The sequence below is a fragment of the Chroicocephalus ridibundus genome, chromosome 3, assembly GCF_963924245.1.
Source record: "Chroicocephalus ridibundus chromosome 3, bChrRid1.1, whole genome shotgun sequence".
Classification (NCBI taxonomy): domain Eukaryota; kingdom Metazoa; phylum Chordata; class Aves; order Charadriiformes; family Laridae; genus Chroicocephalus; species Chroicocephalus ridibundus.
The window spans coordinates 99,627,686-99,646,811 of record NC_086286.1 but is presented as its reverse complement, the minus strand read 5'-3'; the positions used below and the strand labels follow the sequence as shown (position 1 = coordinate 99,646,811).

The following is a 19,126-nucleotide window of genomic DNA, read 5'->3' as shown; positions in this document are numbered from 1 at the left end:
AAGACGAAAAAAAATTGTCAGAGACGAATGATACTAGTCAATACACAAGTTGGAATCGTTAAGTTAGGAATAATGTCTAGAAAAGCTGCCAGTAACAGAAACCTCTAATGTTCAGGGTGATATTATCAAGTATCACTCAACAAATCAGGAATTCAACAAGTGTATCTCAGGGAACAAATGTAGCAAAATCTCCGGATGGGACTGTTGCAAGATAAATGCCTGTAACAGCCTCCTATTTTACTCTTAGTTTTGGAGATTTGTCAAAGGAGTTGGACCTTTAAGTAATGTACAGAATATTCACAGGCAACATGGCAAATTAAACAGATTTCCTGTTTTTAACATATGACATTTAAATATTCTTTTTATTGAACAATTTACAAAACTTTCACAAAACACTAAAAATTTTGGAGACTTTAAAAATGTTAATCTTATAATTAACAGTCAGGGACGTACTTTCTTTGCACATGCAAGACAGTGATATTCTAAACCTATCGCTATGAACTTTACAGTAATAGACAACCATCTGCCTTCATGCTAAAGCAGAAGCATTATGTTTTTTCTGCTCCTGTGCAGGGGTTTCACAATGAAGCAGATAAAACAGCTTAGCTAATAAAGACTTGTTTCATGGAGGAAAGAAGGATACATTTTATATTAAAGTCAAAAAGCTTATTTATCCAGAAACGAAAAGAAAAAAAGGTAGCTCAGAGTACACTATCTACCCTTCACTGTATTCCCTATTTACACAATCTTTCCTTTCTATTGTTTGGCCTAGCACTCACTGCTCAGTAATAAAGATTAAATTTACACTGGCAGCAAATCTTCTATGTTGCATTTAAAGTTAGAGTTTTTAAAATAAAGCTTGTAGCAATTTCTCATTTCCAGATAACTTCGGTAGTTTGTAGTAAAAATAAAAAAAAGGAAATACTGAAAGCAGTATTAAAGGGAACTGAGGCTCAGATGGTTGCATATATGCGCTTTGGACTAGATCCTCACTTTGTATATTTTGGCATATATTCAGCGTTGATATCTTCAGTTTGACTTCAGCAAATACACTCGTTTTTATCCATAATTTTCTACTTCAGAAAAATGGAGACAGATTTCCACTTTTGAAAACTGTCATTTAAGGACATTTCATATTTCAGAGGTAACTGATAGTTTAGAGTAAATACACTGTGTATTTAAATAAACTGGCTTGGCCCTAATATATCCATAATGACACTTATGACTTGAACATATCTCTCATAAGCGCAGAACAAGCTGCTGGCATTTATTAGTTAAGAAGCAATCTAATAGGAAAATGCAATATTGCATATAATAAGATGCTATCAAGTTGAACCACGCAACTGAGATAATGACATTCACTTGCTTTCAGTCTAGAAGATGGTCTTATATGTTGTCAGAAATATTCACTAAGAAACTAAGTGGTATATCTTAACCTAGACAGGAAATAAACAAATGCACAATTCTAATGAAGCCAAGGTATCTACACAGGGTTTGTATACAAGACCTTGTGGTGTGCCATGCTGACGGTTACTATGCCAGTTGAGGGTATGAGATATTTTCTTGCTGAAAGTTAGTTAATTGCAGTACAAGGTACATCACTAAGATGATTAATAAGTTCATATTACTGAAATGTACAGGTGAACGTTACAGTAGGATTAAAAAAGATCACAGGTATCTTTAAGGAGTCAAGAGACAATTTCCTTGGGAGACAAAATCCCTTTGGGATTGCATACATGATCATTTACTTTCTCCTTTGCAAGGTCTACAGTAAATAATCAAGATGCCCTTATCTCCTGGAATTATGAGTTCTCTCCAGACTTCTTGAAAAACTGGTCCCTGAATATCAAAGGTTTATAATGATAGTTCAGTTGGGCAATTTCTGGTCTCATTACACGAAATTATCAATCTCGTTGAAACTTCGTGATTAAATAAAATGACATTATGTTTCAGTTACTTTTCAGCCAGTAAATACACGACACACCAAATCTGATCCTGACCTACAAAAACATGCGACGTGGGAGCATGTGCCCTAGGTTGTAGCTGCCCCGGTGAGCTGCCAATGAGCCTGTCACATTCTGCAGCCCTGGCTGACCTGGGAGTGCTAAGCACGGCTCCCTGTAGGGACAGTGGGTTCTAGAAGGTAAAAGCAGACCTCTGTGAAAAGGTGAACTCTTTAAGTCTCCTTCTCCACACAAAGGGAAAAAAGAAGAGAAATGTTCTTCTTCCAGTGCCAGAACTATTAAAAGACATCCTATGCTGAAAAATGGATCGCTGTTAAAAATCTCATTATCAAGCATGCCTGCAAGCTTCAGCAAGGCAAATGGCATCTCTTCCAATTTTAGAAAAAAAGAAAAGATATCTCATGGAAACTAGATATTCAACCATTAAAAGGATGATATGATTATACAGCTGAGGACACATTCTCAAAAGCAGCTACTTATTTCAGGGATTTTTTTCAAGCTTGTATTCTGATTTCATTGGATGGAATAGTTACCAGTGTGTCTAACAGAGGATGCTTCAGTCCTAATCATCAGAGATTTGGTTACAACTGCAACTTAGTGTAATAGTCCCCTACTTCTAATTTATTCTTCAGCTAGTCAAAATTCATTCATATTTTCACACATGAGTTTTGAAACAAAGTCACAGAAAGAGAGAGAAGGGGACCCGTTCATTTACACAGGTAATATAAACGTGTGAAATACCCTTGGAAACGTAGTTGGAAGACAATCAACTCATCCCACTGTATGAACTCAGCAGGCAGGCACTGGTTAAGCTTCAAAGGAGAAAATGGCTTAAGATGATGTATTTTCAAACGAGCAACTCAAAAATAGCTGTTTCAGTCAATGGACTGGAAGGTCTGTGGCACAGGGAGGTAAGTACTCAGCCTGTATAATATGATTCAAACATAGATTACGGCATTTTTCATTAAAAACACCAAACCATAGAAGACTCCTGGAGATTGACAGATCAACTGGAAGGTAGGACTAGGTCAGGAGGCGACAGCAATCAGACACTGGTAGAAGGCACCGGTGGAGTCCAGACAAGGTGTCACCCAACAGTGTGGTTGTGCATATACACTGATATGGCCTATTACCACTGGATGTCTAGCAGACTCCCGCTTAAATTTAACTTTGCTTGCTCCTGGTGAAACCCAAGCCAAAACCTGCTCCCACCCAAAATACTGCAGATAATGCTGACACAACGGATGCCAACCAGCTGCGTTCTTCGGAACACTGAAGGCAATTCTGTCACATAAAATGTATGTAAATAAATAGAACACTTTATGGAAATATTGAAAATACTTAATTGAAACACACACTGAATGATAAACTAATTCTGTTATCTTTGAAGGAAAGCCACTTTTTTGGTTCCACTATTTTATGGATCATGGTGCAGTTTGCACAGCTGCCATGTATTGAAAGCAAGTACAAATGGTATGCTCAGATACCAAAGGCACAGAAGATATTCACAGACTTCAATTTTAAAACTGACAATATGAAAATATATGATTTAATTTATTATAAAGTTGGGAAATGTTGAAAGGTAAAATATTCTCTGATATCTAGGCAACACACGACAATTTTTTTTCAGAGCTCACAGTCATTGATTGCTTTCATATATAGTGAGCATAATGACCTACTTTCAGACAGTAATACAAGGTGATGTTAGCTCAGATACACCAGCAGTCTGGCAAGGGCATTTTTAACTCTAGCTGCCAGTATTTCATACCATGGCAAGTTCATTAGGAGGACGTTACAATTCTATAACCATAATCTAGACAATATTTTTGTTCTTTTCCTGTATACTAGTAATGTCTTTTAATGCAATGAGAATTATCCACCGCCATTTATAACTCACTGTACCTTAAAAGCTAAAAGAGTTTTTGAAGCTAGCTATAAAAATGTCATAAAAAAGAACTTTCTGAAAAGCAGCAATGCAAAGTAATTACATTTGCAAACCAGAAACCCTAGCAGCTATTGATCAGTTTGTCCTATAGCCTTGATTCTTTTTACAAAGTAACCAAAATTGTTAGAAGAATTAATTTTTATTCAAATCCTAATTAAATTATGTTCATGTGACTAATTTTTGCATTATAAGCAACAGTAATACAATAGAAGTATACATGAGCTACAGACTGAAAAAATCCTTTTTCAACAAAGGACTAAGCACAGTGGCAAAAAAAGGGAGAAGAAAATGTAGAAATGGAAAACATATAATCTTTTAAGGATACCTTCTCCTTAATTTCATAAGTTAACTTTCTTCTGTCCCAGAAATACTAGGTTGCATAACATGCATTAACACTGCCCACAATTTGCACAAATAGCGCTTTTTTTTCATTAACTCAAGCCTGCAACTCTTATTATTGTGCCTGACTGATACCACCCATCTTACCCTCCACTTACTGCAAACACCTCAATGAATCTACGCCTGAGTTACCAACAGTAACCAGAATGGAAAGCAGAGAAACATGATGATCATCACCTCTTCCCCTTTTCCTGCTCCAAAGATGCGTAAGACCTGCATTTCACAACTAATACAGAAAGAATGAACCCCTGACTACCTTTTTCGCAGAAGCGACCAGTGAAGTGTAGTGGGCAGTCGCACTGAAACGAGGTGGCCCCAGAAGGCAGAGAGAGAGGGTGACAAGTCCCGCCGTTATGGCACAGTCCCTCCAGGCATACAGACGGCGATTCAGGGGAAATCCGAGAGGGCACAACAGGCTCAGGCAACTCGGGCACCTCAGAAGAAACCATAGGGAATGCTGTTGACAGATGTGTGGGTACAGGAATCCTGAAAGGATAGAGACAACACATCAAAACAAAAAATCACGAGACATAATTTTGCCACTGCACTTCAGTTTCATTTAAAAAACAGCTGGTTTCTTTTGTTTAGGAATTCAGGTTATATTTAAGAAAATGTGAGTATATTAGTAATTCCCAAATCAAGTTCCCATCCTGAAAACTAGCAAAAAGATAATGAAGGTATTTTTCCCTGTGAAGGAGCAAGAAATAAACTCCATGCATATAGCACAACATGTACGTGCCCTCCCAATTCCTTTTTGGTGGATGTCAACAATAGAGTCATAAATAAATACAGGCCTGTATTATTAAATATTTTATTGCTTGACGTTCTCAAAGCTCTTAAGGCTGTTCTAGAAGACACGACTTTCAAACAAGTAGGTTAAGCATGCATATGCAGGAGGACAATGCTGTAGTACAGCAATACAATATCTTTGAATTCATAGAAATAACTGGGGGGGAGGGAGAGAGAGATGGGTTTGTTTTCATTTTTCCCCACATGAATGACATCCTCTGTCTCGTCTCAATTTTTGAGCTCTCACATTAACTGCTAGACTGATGTTAATCATTTTCCTTCTTTTCAATTATTTTCTATCTCAAAGTCGCTAGAAATTAGTCAGCAATACCACCTGTTTGTCCTAATTATCTCTTTATTATTGCTTTTTGTCTTATACAGAGAGACAAACTTGTGACTCACTAAAACCATACACATTTAAGGCTAACGATTTACTAACCAGAACAACTTATATGCACCACACAAATTACTACGATGAAGGCAAAGCAAAAGGAATCAAAAGTCACAAGAAGATTCATGGCTATTTGATAAGCTTGCACAATTAAAAAAATAGTTTTCACTAAATTTTACATGAAAGAGACATTCTTCTTTCATTTTATGAAGTTCAAGAGGTTCTACTTTTTCCCAGATAACAACTTCTAATTTTGAAATTTGGCAACAGCAATCTAATAAAATATCTTACTATTTTTACTTCATCAGTAATTTATACTTTCTGAAAAATTCTCTTACGTCTTGATACTGTGCAAAAAAAAAAAATCATATTGGAGAAAGGGAGATGAGATTGAAGTGAAATGTCACTAACATTTTGGCCAAAACAGAACATAGAAATGACCTACTTCACACAGTGGTTTATAGGCATCACAGCCAGTGAAAGCCAGTGTTTCTGGCAATGTGTTAAACCTGCTTTACAAAAAATAAAAGCGGCAAAAGCACTGTGATGGGACCCCTTCAGTGGGACTTTGCATTCTCCACTCTAGGCATTTGTCGTCTTAAATCTAGCTTCCAAATGTCTTACATAGCCTGTTTAGTCATGACAACCTGAAAATGGATTTTCATAATTTACTTTTTGGAATCCATGTTTTATAAAGTACTAATAAGCTTTATAATATTGTGAAAGAATATAGTACATCACATCCCAGTTAAGTATGGCACGGCTAAGTCTCACTAAATGAGAAAACGAAAAAAATCCACTCTCTGCATCATCCATACAGCATGTGTAAAACCTGTATGAAGACGATGACACATGCTGAACGGCAGGGAGAACGGAAAAGAAGCTGGACAAAGGAAGGACAGAAATAATTCAGGACAAAGTAAATATCTGAGGGGACCCAGAGAAAGGCATAGTAATTGAGAAAGGAATGGAGCCCTGGGAAAGAGCGAAAGGGACACAGGGATTACGTGAGAGCAAAGAGGAGACATGCAGAGCAGTAAAGGTAAGGGAACTGTTAGAGGGGGATACTGAAGCAGGGACGCAGGCTGCCTACAAAATATAAGATAGCCAAAATACATGCACTATGGTGGTTAGAAATGAGGATACAGGGATTTCAAGGCAGTGAAAAGATATCCACTTTGTATGAGAGAAAAGCGTCCAAAAACATGGCAGACAATAAGGCGGCTGAAAACAAATCCCTAAAAGATTTCAGAGGCTGAGGACTTGCTGACAAGAGGCTTTTTAAGATTTTTAAGAAAATAACTTAATTCCTGTTTATTTCCATTTACATGAAGAGAATAACAATATTTCCATTTATACGAATGGAATTACGACAAAGAAATTGCTGGGTTTATAACCATCCTTTTCTTCTAAGGGAAATAACTAACACGGTCTTCACGTGGGCTATTTCACTCATAGCAGCATTAAGAGTGCACTAATATGAGTGTTATCTTCTACCAGGCTAGCACGGCCAAGTAAAAATGCCTGGTCACCCGCTGCTGAGATTACAACCGCTGATTAAAAAAAAATTAAAAAATAAAAAAACCTTAATTTTCTCCCCAAACATGAACTAAACGTTTGAGAAGCTCTGAACTATTTGTAGGCTTACATAAAGAATCAGAAATTTACCGGGGAAATTTATTGGGAGCTATTACTGGGATTTGGGATTGGTTTTTCTCTTCCTCCTGGAAAAATATCAACAACAGAAACTAAATAAAACTTGGGAAAGAATGAGGGCCTAAACTAAGGTCTCACTACTAGCTATTAGAAAGACCATTTCTCTAATGACAGATAATCCTATAGATGAACACAGCAAAAATTATTCTTCTCAATCCGGTCACGGCTACCGTCAGGGGTAAAATACTGAATGAGAGGGATATCTGCCTGACTGGCAAATCCTGCATTCTTGTATCCACTGGAAGCACTGATTTCCAGCCATGGAAGTTTCACGTCCCCTTTCTGGCAGGAAGCTACCGTTTTTCTCTAAAACTTTACGAGCGCAAGTGGCGCAGCCTCGCTACATTTTTCGGTTGACACTCTAATCCACGGAGAAGCAAGCAAGCAAAGCTCCTTGGCAGGTTGATTTCTCCCTGGTTCGTTTGCTAGTCTTTCGCAAGGGTGTCAGCCTTCGCAGTGACGTTCTGGATGTTTTGCTTCTAGATGGTGCCTGACTGCTTAGGTGCCAGCACGGCTTCCCGGCGCCCCGCGGCTCGCTGCCTTACTCTCCCCAAAAGCCGAGAAGAGTTTGCCCGGGCTGGGGGGTGGCGCAAACGTCTCTGCAGCCGCACTCGCAAGCCAGTCAAGCTGCTGTTGTTGAATAAGTAACGATTCTTGGCTCAGCCCAGTTTAACTAAAACATTTATTTGAATAACGAGCCAAAGAAGTGTTTGGAGTAATTTGGTAACCGAGGCGGTAAAAGTTTTGACAAAGCGTAACCCAAATAAATCAGGCAAAACTTGATTCACTGACGCTACGCAACGAGGCCACAATTTTCTGTGTTTTTCTCTTTTCAATTTCCCAGCCTGTCACTGTCTCTCAGGTCAATAACACGCACAAAGATCTTCTAACTTGCTGCCAGCATCAACACATTGTTTTTAATCTTAAGATGAGCTCAAACAGCTGAGTTTTAAAGGCCTGTAACCTTGTGTTTCATAGCTGAGTGCATGTAAGTTTGAAATGCTTGTCTAAATATAGATGTTAGTGCAATCTGAAGTCTTGTTTATTTTATATTACATTCTTTACCACTAAAGGAGATGTATGATCAGCTGAATGGCAGGAATATAGCATTTAGGGATCATGCTTGATGTTATGTTTTAAAACAAAAGCACACATACCCTACCAAACAGCACTTCCCGTTCCCTCCCCTGGGCTCTCCTCTTTTCAAACAGAGCTCCAAACTATCAGTGTGTGGAGTCAGGGCCACTGCAGGTTAAAAAGCTGACACAACATCTAGGAGTCCCCAGCTGTGCCCTGGCCGGGCAGTGCGGGGGCTCAGCCTCGCCAGGGGCTGAGCTGTGTGTCACTGGTTTAACCCACTGGTTTAATGCCAGGGCCGGTGACCGGGGCGCAGAGAGCTGGGACTCTTCAGCCTGGAGAAGAGAAGGCTCAGGGGCATCGTGTCACAGAATCACAAAATCGCAGGGTTGGAAGGGACCTCTGGAGATCATCTAGTCCAACCCCCCTGCCAGAGCAGGGTCACCCAGAGCAGGTTGCACAGGAACGTGTCCAGGCGGGTTTGGAATGTCTCCAGAGATGGAGACTCCACCACCTCTCTGGGCAGCCTGTTCCAGTGCTCTGCCACCCTCAAAGGAAAGAAGTTCCTCCTCATGTTTAGGTGGAACTTCCTATGCTCAAGTTTGTGCCCATTACCCCTTGTCCTGTCACTGGGCACCACTGAAAAGATCCTGGCCCCATCCTCCTGACACCCACCCTTTAAGTATTTATAAGCGTCAATTTGTATAAATACCTGAGGCGGAAGGGAGGGGAGAAGATGGAGCCATAATCTTCTTGCTGGTGGCCAGTGAAAGCACATGGCCTTGGACACAGACAATGGCAATGGAGACAGAATGAAATACAAGAAATTCCACTACAAGAAAAAACTTTTTTTTTTTTTTTCCATTGGGGTGATCTATCTGTACAATGGACTTCAAACTGAGACCTGCAAAGAGAGCAAGCTTGTCCCAAAAGTACTTCGTTATCAGGCTGATGGCAGCCATGTCTGCAGAAGCGCTCTGACATTTTTCCTGGAGTAGGCTGATGAGACAGGTGATGGCATGGGAGTCCCAATGATGTGATAACATCTCCACTGCCTATATCTTCTGGTACTTACGCACTTAACATTTTATTACTGAAGTAAAGGATTTAGCCTTATCTGATAGGAGTTTGATAAGGAAGTTTGTATTTTTAGCTTGTCAATAAAGTGATTTGTGCTGGGAAGCAACTGCTTTTATTTGCAATTTTCCTTGGTGGAGAAGTGTGTACATGCCATTTTTCTTGGGCTATGACAGACTATTATTTTAAGCAAATATTTTAGATTTTGGAGCCAAAAGAAAGATTTTTCGAGGTCATTAGCATGCGTGGTAGAATACCAGTTCAAAACCTTATGAAACTGAAAACAACTGCACTTCATGGAAATGTCAGTTTGAACAGGAATAAAAAGCTAGTACCTTGCGTGTAATTTGGCAAGAATGAACAAAGCCTTTCACAGACTGCTTATTTCACTGTTCACAACCATGTCAAGAAGAATACTTTAAATGGCATTTCACTGATTTCGATGCATCCACAGACCAGTATAGCTACACACTTACCCTACTGGAGAAACCACTTAAATCGCTCGACACAGTAATTGAGAAAACAATTTAAGAGATCACCAGAGAGGGATTATTTTTGTTCAGCGGTTTATATCTGAATCTTATTTCCTCACCCATCCCACTCCTTGTTTTATTTGAAAGAATCAGGTGTCTGTTTTCCTAACAGACATGACTTTTGATCAGGCTTATCTCTTTAAAAATTCAACTCTCGATGTGTGTTCCAGGCTATGAGCCCAGCTTCTCCCTCCTACTAGGCACAAGATTTGGTAGCAGAACTCAGTGACACTGTAGTTGCAGCTTTCCAGTTAAAAATTCGCAGTTGGTATAACATCATTTGCAACTGCTTTTGCACGCACAGCATCTCATTTAATGGTGCAAACTCTTAGCAATGCAAATAATATATTCGATATACAATACATAAAGATGTGAGAATGCAATTAACAGACATAATGAAGTTTATGAAAGCTTCATTTACAAATACAGAGAAAATATCATGAACTCCAGGATGCACAGCAGTGCCAGATACGGGAAGAAATGTCAGGTACGGAAAGAGACGGGAAAGGGGAAAAGGAAATATGGGTACTAAGAGGCATATTCCTGCTCTGTTTGCTTTAAAGCATGTAGATTCCATAGACTTTGCAACAGATAAATAAGTTAACGTGACATAGAATTTGCAGCAACAATATTTATGGTGAAAGTGTAACAGCAAAAGCCTTCCTAAACAAGACATTGAAGTGAGCCTTCCTTAGATGACATTTGAAAAAAACCCTCTTAGTCCCTAAGTTTAGGTCATGACAAATAATGTTTTTGATAGAACTGAATTTCTGTACCAAACCCAGTCCTCTTTTTACTTGCCTTGCTCGCAGAACTGAGCATAGAATCTCTCCGTTGTTCACACCAATCTTCACTTTGGTTTGGTTTTGCTGTTTCATAGCCTTCCCCATCCTCCCTTTTAAGCCTCTCGACTTTCTACCATCCAAACATCAAACTCAAAAAAAGGAAGAGCAATCAAAGCTACTGAGCACGGAGTGGACCAATGTGCAAATCTTAAACTTTCTGATGTTTAGGCAAATCTTGAATCTGTCTACACTGCAGCTTTCCATTTTGCATTTAGTCAAAAGTCACAGTTAGAAAACCACTTTCCAGTTTCCTTTTAGCTGCTATTCAGAAAAACGGCACTTGAAATGCCCGAGTACTGCATCTTTTTGTTGAATGATGCTTTTGTTTCTTGAAACTAGTGGTTTTGAAAGGGAAAAGTACTTTCATTCCCTCCTTGAAGATTCTCTCAGCAGATCAGAAATGTTTGTTGGGTTTTTTTTGTTTTTTTTTTTTTTTTTTAACATGGCACTATTTGTCCTTCTGAAAAGCCTCTGCAAGATTAGAATATAACCATTCTGTCCCAGTCCTAAATGGCTGAGTAAATTGTACTGGGTAAATTGAGTTCCTGTAACAGAGGTGCCAAGAGAGGTATCTAAAAAAATCACAATTGCAGAATGGAGTCACTACTGTTTACCAAGGCTTCTCTCTAGCTGCAAGGGCTAAAGACATTCTTCCACTTCTATGATGCCAGCCATAATTTAGACTCCAAAATGGATGATCTACCTATGGATGATTATCGCACAACGTGTCTGTGAGGGATAAAAGAGAATTACTTCTAGATCCTGACTATGCAATTGACTTCCTAAATAATAATTCATGTCAGGCAAGAGTTCTGCATTGCAATTATCGGGATTGTTGTAGCCAAACCTTTGGTCTTTGCCCACAGTGAAGATTCTCCAGATGGCTAGAGCCCTGCCTCACCAAGAAAGAAAGTGAAATGCTTCAAGACATAGATTAAAAAAAACAATTATTATGGTGTAAAAATCCAAGTCTGTACTCAGGTGAATCTTCTAACCCAAGGGATGGGGAACCATATGCGAACACTTTTCCTTTCTCCACTCGACCCAATGGATGCTTATTCTATGAAGGACAGAAGGGGACTGTCTGGGGATTGGTTTGGGGAGTTCTTACAGCACTTCTGGTAGCAGACTGGCAAGTTTATAATTCCATCAAGCTGAGGACACAAATGAAGTCAAGTATCTCACAAATGAAGTCAAGTATCTCATATACCACAACAGTTCTCTTATCATTGATCTGCAGAATAAAAAGGAAAAGCAAGTATGTATTACCATTGGACGTGTCTTGCACAGCCTCATCTCAATTTCTTCTGCACATGCCTAGTAGATCTTGCCCTCTGAGAGACACATTAATGAAGGATGAGTAGAGGCATTCTCAGACCCTAATAGGAGTGAGGTGGTCTCTCAAGAGAATCAAAGTGCTTCCAGAAATTTGTCAGGCTGGAACTTCAATGCACCCTGACTACATTACAGATAAAACGCAGTTTTGAAAGTACATACTTTTCTTTTTAGATGCCAGAATAGTTTAGGCATCTACGTAATTTTCACAGACAGAGTCCTTAATCTCTTTTTGCATTTGTTTCCCTATGTGCTGAAAACAGTTCTCGCTGGATAGAAAGCATTTTGCTATTCAAAGACTGTGTGACTGGAGAGAGATGGGAATATAAAAACGCATTTTGTATCACACAATATTGAAATTAGCATGAGAGCTGGCCTGCAGGCAAGATAAGACAGACGTATGGAAATTATTAGTACAGAAAGAGTTAAAATTGCACAGTACTGTTGTGTATTACCTAGTCTTTCTTCCAGACTTAATTTCTAATTATATCTTAATGCTGGAGAATGGCTGGCATGCATAAACACAAACATCATTTATTCATCAGTAATCTGGCATTTAATTAAAATATTACTGCATTCTCATTGAGTGCATAAGGAAGAACGTTGTAAATATGACAGGTCAAAAACCCCCTGTGATATTAACAGGGTGAAAAAATATACTACTGAAAACTTCCTGAATAGTATTTCACAAGGTAATATATAGGGAACTAAAATAATAAGCCTTTATGTACATTTTTTTCTATGAGGAAAAAATGATTTTGTAGTCAATAAAGCATGTGTCACAGATGAGAGAGTAAACAACAGCCCGTAGTTGATCTGGGTACTGGAGTTTGCTTAAGAACTGATGATATTAGAGCTTTTACCCTGCTTGATTATCTCACACACTCCCTCACGTCCTCACGCCACCCCATGCCTTGTTATGTTCACTAGGCTCCCACTTTCCTTCCCAGCAGGGAGGTTGCTGCCGGTCTGGGAGGCTTGAGTGGAAAGTCATGTTGATTCACACTGCTCATAGCAACTGGTCCTGACGGTTACCAGCCACGGCTCCTGTGCATCCCCTGGTATTCATCTCCACGCATCTTTCTCATCTTCACTACCTTCCCCCACTTCCAGGATCTTTCCTCCAGCCAGGATGTTTACCTCCTTCTTTCCTGGCCCCCTTCTTTTGTTCAAGACCACATCTTCTTTTCAGGACCTCTTATTTTTCAGCACTCACTTTTCTCTCCAGAGCCCCCTGCACCCATTTTTCCCAATCAGAATAGTCTCTCTGTGCAGAAGCACGATATGAGATCAGCCTCATGAATGGTGCTTTTGTCTCATGTCTCTTTATTAATTGGAGGTTTCAGGATGTGTTACTACTGTTTGGCCCAGACATTATCAAAATTTACAGCCACCTCATACTGATTGCAACTATCAACTAGGAGACTACTGTTTGAGAATTCACAAGTTTAATTTTGGATATTTGTGTGCATGTGTGTCGCATTATCTGCTGCCTGCTATTGTTTAAAATTTAATCCATTTTTTTTCCCTACAGCTGTATAACATTTTAGAGTGCCTAAGAGGCAATGCTGGTAGATGTCTTTTCTTCTTTCTCATATTAGCATGGAATGACTGTAAGGGTATGCTAAACAAAGTTCTTATTGATGGGATTTTCCTAAAGCAGGGTTGTAAAATGCTGGAGTGCAGAATATTTTTATCTCGTGCAATTGGAAAACTATTTGGATTTTGGCCACAATGTGTTTTTGTAGTGAGGACTCTCGCAATACTTGAGAGTGAACAAATACTGTAACAATGACAGTGACAGCAGAAACAAGAACAATGAATAACAAAGTAATTAACACGTCCAATACTTACGACCTCATGTTCAATCTCTCTTCAATTCCAAATTCTCCAAGGCATCGAAATGCCACCCAAAATAGCTTTTTCCTTTCTAAATATTTGAAGACATTTCATCTGCCAATAAAACCCTTAGGACAGAATTCACTTTGCCAAAGATTATCTGCCTAAGAGTTTGGAAACCTGCCTGAGCTGATCACCTTGGTTGTCCCTATAGACAATCTATAGGCAGAGAGAGGCATCTCCAGTTCATCCCGCTGTAAGATAGGTGTTCACCTTGCTCCACTGACTAGAGATGGAACTGAACAAATTAACTTTGATGAATAAGGACAAATTCCTGCTTCTAGTTAATATGTCACACTTAAAATCATGTGTGTTTTGGTTATATAACTGAAAACCACCACATTTTTAGGAATTCAAAACATGTCCTAAAAGCATTCCCTATGAATTGCATGCCTTTACAGCAAAGAACAGAGCTTATTTTACCCTGTTACAACCTAAACCTTTAAGCAATTTAAGTTTGCAATGAAGAGACTGATGCAACTTCAACATTAGTAAGAGAATGTGTCTCTCGTTTAGCAAAATCGTAAAACATGGAGAGATAGTAACAGGCAGCATTATCAGGACTGAAACTGGGAAGTTTTACTATTAGTGTGAACAACTGGAAGAAAAGCATAACAGTTCACAAACAAGAAATAAGGAAAGGAAACTCCAGATGCCTTGTCAGCAGGTTTCTGTCTTTCCTTTCAACTTGCGGAACAGTACTCCAAACTGTCTGCACAGGAACCAAGATCAAATGCAGCAGAAGAACAACATGCCACTGCACTGCCCTAAACTATTCAGTTTTGGTCGGGACTAGGAATAATTAAGGAGCTGCCTTTTCTTGTCCTGGATTACTTAACAGAAAAATGCTAAAAATGGATTATTCATACCCTCCCCTCTTCTTATCAGCCGAACGGCAAGATCATAGGCAAGCAGAGAACACGTTAAACTAAAAGTATGTTATATTGAAATTATCAGGTGCTCAACCTGTTCCAGGGTAACATTTAAAAGAATTGATATTTTGTATCCGTTGATCCTAACAGCTTTTGGTTACCATAAACGCTACCTGAACCCAAATGCTGTGTCATTGGAGCTTTAAGGACCCGGTTATGACTCGGGACTAGGCAATGCCAGTTGCCAAAGTCATTGATCTTTCCAGCTACAAAACAAGTTACAAAAGTACAAAACAAGTACAAAGCAAGAGACAAAGGGAAACCTGAGGCAAAACTGGGAGAATATTCTCAATAGCAGAATGAATACTTCTAGTGTTAGCTTCGGATTGCACTACATTTTTCTGCCATCCATAACCGAAGTCATGAAAAGCACCTATTTAAAGCATCCATATTAGTCATTTAACAGGGTCGTTATCTCAAAGCAGATCGGGTATAAGAATACCAACCGAATCCTCATAATCGTATCAACAAAACAATCTTATGATAGCTATCATCTGAAACACAGTCAGGAGGTTAAGAGATAGATTACTTTGTTGTGCTATCTAACCTTTTGATTTAAATGACGAAAATAAAACCCACCATGGAAAGCAGATTGTCCTTTGCCATTTGCAAAAGGTTTAGTAGGGCTTAGGAGGTACAAATACACCTTTTTTAGTAAAAAATAATAAGTTCCTTCAATTAGTCAAGTGTGATGAAAAACTGACAAAGGCTTAATTATATGGCCATATTCCCAAATTAGAGAATTTACCTTACTCTGTTTACATTGGAAATTTATTCTGAAGGAAAAAAAAATATTTACTTTAAATAAAATTAATCTTATTTGCAAGTAGAACCATCTTGCCACTGAAGAATTCTGAAGTCTGGTGAATTTCTTTCGTATACTTTAATTCAGTCAAGACTATTTTATGTCTTCTGGTTTATGAAATGGATTTTGTAATTGGTAAATCCTGGAAGCCAGTTATTGATGTTACACTTGTGTTTATACTGCCCAGAAACTCAAGAGATCCAACCACTTCCCTTTGTTTTCACACACCACTCACTCAATTTTGTAACACCCGCGTTAGGCAGTTTGTTCGAAGAAATTACCGCATTTTCAATTGGCTAATGTCATTTGGCCTTCAGCCTTGCTCCATACACATGTAAAAATTTCATATTACATCTTGTTATTTGTATAAGGAACTGTTCTGATGGTTAAGAAATGCTAACTCACACTTTTGTGTCAACTAGGACCTTGTATGAGTACTAGCAGCACAGCATCTTCTTCTGCTATCTACCGCTTAATTTTAGTGTGGATGGAGAGAGGAAAATGGGGAAATCTGGCTTCAGAGAGCTGGCCTGGAGCATGTATGTCTCAACAGGTTCTTGTCTTCTTCTCATAGAGACAAGTGGGTGTTTTGAAGTTCAATTCATTTATGTTCATATCCTCTTTCTGACACTGTAACTTTCACAGCTCAGGATTTTATGAGATGAAATCCTTCCTTTTACCCATACATAGATAAATTACTTCAGACTTCTACTGTTGCTATGACCAACCACTGCTTTCTTTAAGCGTCAGAGCTTCAAACAAAATCCTCAAACCCACGACTAATACTGTTTCTAGAAATTTACCAATGACTCGAGAAAGATGTTAGTAGGAGCTAAAGGAGAGGGCACAAACCTCAAACTTATCTTTATATTGTCTGTGTGATTTTGAGTGAATTGTCAAAAGTATGCGTGTATACCTGCTGCAGTTTTGCACAGACAAACCAGTGATTTCTGTATACTCTGAACATTCAACACATTACAGAATTTCATCTTCCGAGAGCCAGACTTTCTTTTTGTAACTATTCATTTTAAAGTTTACACAAATATTCTGAATTGCTTATGCTTCTGTTTTCTGCTTTTCATATGCTAATTCTTTGGGGGGAAAAAAAAAGGATTTTTTATTCTCATGAATATATCATGATCTGTCTTGAATTTTAGGTTAATTTTCTCAAGCATTTTCTCTTTACCCAAGAGCTGTGATTTCACTTTTAAAGAAGGAAGGAGAAAAAAGGAAAGGATACAACAGGATTTAAAGCTGTTCTTTTTCTAAATAGTTACTTCAACGAGGATCAGTAGCATATTTTTTCAAATGTTACGCTAGTGTTTCAAGGCTGCAGGGGGCACTGATGCACTGTATATCTACAGTACTGCAGAGCAAGAGTCAGACAGGATATGATTAAACAGTCCTGCAGGTTACAGATACAGAAAAAAACACATAAACTATTTATAATCAATTTAGGTTTTGAGAAATTAGGTAATTGTAAAATATTTATATGAATTTTGGAGGGGAATTAATGTTTCTTTTACTGGTAAATATATTTGTTTTTCTGCTGCAATCAAGTACTTGTAGGGATAAGACTGTTTTCTTAACTTTATAACCAAGGTCCCTTGAAGGATGATATATCTTTCTAGCATTGCATTACTTAATATTACAGCCTTATTACAGCCTTAAACAAACAATCCCCAGTCCCTGTAGAAAATAAAATTTTGCTTAGCAGCTCCCCAGAGAAGGCGGTTTATTGGCTGTTGATAATAACTTGTTTATATATTAATCAGCCAATACAGATACTATCTGATTCACAGACTCATTTAGGTAAGAATGTATTACAGCAAGAAAAAACGATATATTTTATCAGTTTATTCACTATTTTCTATTTTAAGACCTAAGAATGATGGCATCTAAGATGTAGAGATTTCCTGATAATAAGAACGTATGCCAATTTATCACTTGGCAACATATGGTAGACATGCAACATTAGAGTTTAATCTCTTCTGTTTATCTCAGATCTTTATATTTCCTGCAGTTACAACTGTACTAAGCCTAATAAGTTATGCCTGTCTTGAGAATCCTTTCTAGAAAGAATATGCAGTCTAATTGCAACACAGCAACACGTGAAGAAGACACCACTTCAATTGGTAGTTTGCACCAATTATAATCATCATTACTGTTACAGCTTTTTTGGTTTATTACCAATTCAGATGATCTGGTTACAGCCTTCAGCCACTGGTTCTAACATGCTGGTCTCTGTTGAGCTAAAGAAACCTCCTCTGTGTCCAGTATTTCTCCTCATTAAAGATATGTGTTACCTTCGTATAAACTATAATGACCTCAGTCATATTTTAGAAAAAAAGCAAAGAGTCCGAATTCCTGAAGCATCTTTCTGCAAACCTTTCTTAAAAAAAAACAAACACCAATTTCTTTGAGGATTTTTTTAAATTATACCTTTCATCTTTTGCACTTTTTAGGTACTGCTCCAGTGCACAGCAGTATACAATGCAATACAGTACAACCGATATCACAATCAACAGTGTACACAGAAATGAAACTGTCTTCCAGCTTTCTTGTTCAGACACACAGAAATCACATTTATCATTTTGCTCCAGAAGCTTACATTGAGTTGCTTGTCTACATTAACTAAAAAAAACCTCTTCAGAACATTGTTGTACCATTGGGGTTTGGCCTCTTTAAAGAAGAACTTCAAATATAAAGTTTTGTACAAAATTAACTTCAAAAAAGTTACTACATATTTCCATTTTTCAGGCCTTACAATTCTTGTAATAATTAAACCTGCAATGTTTGAACGATTTTAGAGGAATTTTATTTTATTGAAAATACATTTTATAAAGTTAATTGCATATTAATATATGAAATTTTGATTCATAGGTTCACAATACATATCACTACAGTGGGCATCTTTTGGATATCAATAATATAAGGGACTTTAAAAAAATCTGGTTTTAAAACTTGGATTCTTAATAATTTTCTGAAATGAACAGTTGTTATTACAAGTGCTCTGCCAAAGAGAAGCTTAAACCATCTTTTTTTATTGTAAAAAATGTTCAAAACCTTTTCCAGAAAGTGGAATATTATTTGTGATGGATTTTATTTTCTACAAAAACCCACAAGGTTCTGTGATGTTGCTGATTGTTTCGCTTTTATCTTCATTAAATGAGATTTTTACTAACCCACAAATACTTTATAAGTCATGAAGTCCTGTGGTCTATTCACTGACACAATGAAGGACACAGAATGGATGCCAGCAGAGAGCTGCTAGACAGAATATAGCTGAACTTCCCAACTTTTCCCTTCAGATTCCGGCTGTTAGCAGTTGAAGGCAACTCTTATGATTTCTTATTACTCCTGTATCAAATTCAAAAGCGAATCTCAAAAATCAAAGAGAAAGTATTATACTGATTCAA

At 38.0% G+C, this 19,126-nt stretch overlaps 1 protein-coding gene across 1 annotated transcript in view; it reads right to left on the bottom strand.

The window, feature by feature from the left end:
• EYS (eyes shut homolog) overlaps window positions 1–19,126 on the bottom strand; it is an 884,174-nt gene that overhangs the window by 222,997 nt on the left and 642,051 nt on the right. Inside the window, exon 37 of the mRNA XM_063330257.1 lies at window positions 4,565–4,794. Coding sequence (XP_063186327.1) covers window positions 4,565–4,794 — 230 coding nt within the window. The remainder of the gene's footprint in view (window positions 1–4,564; window positions 4,795–19,126) is intronic.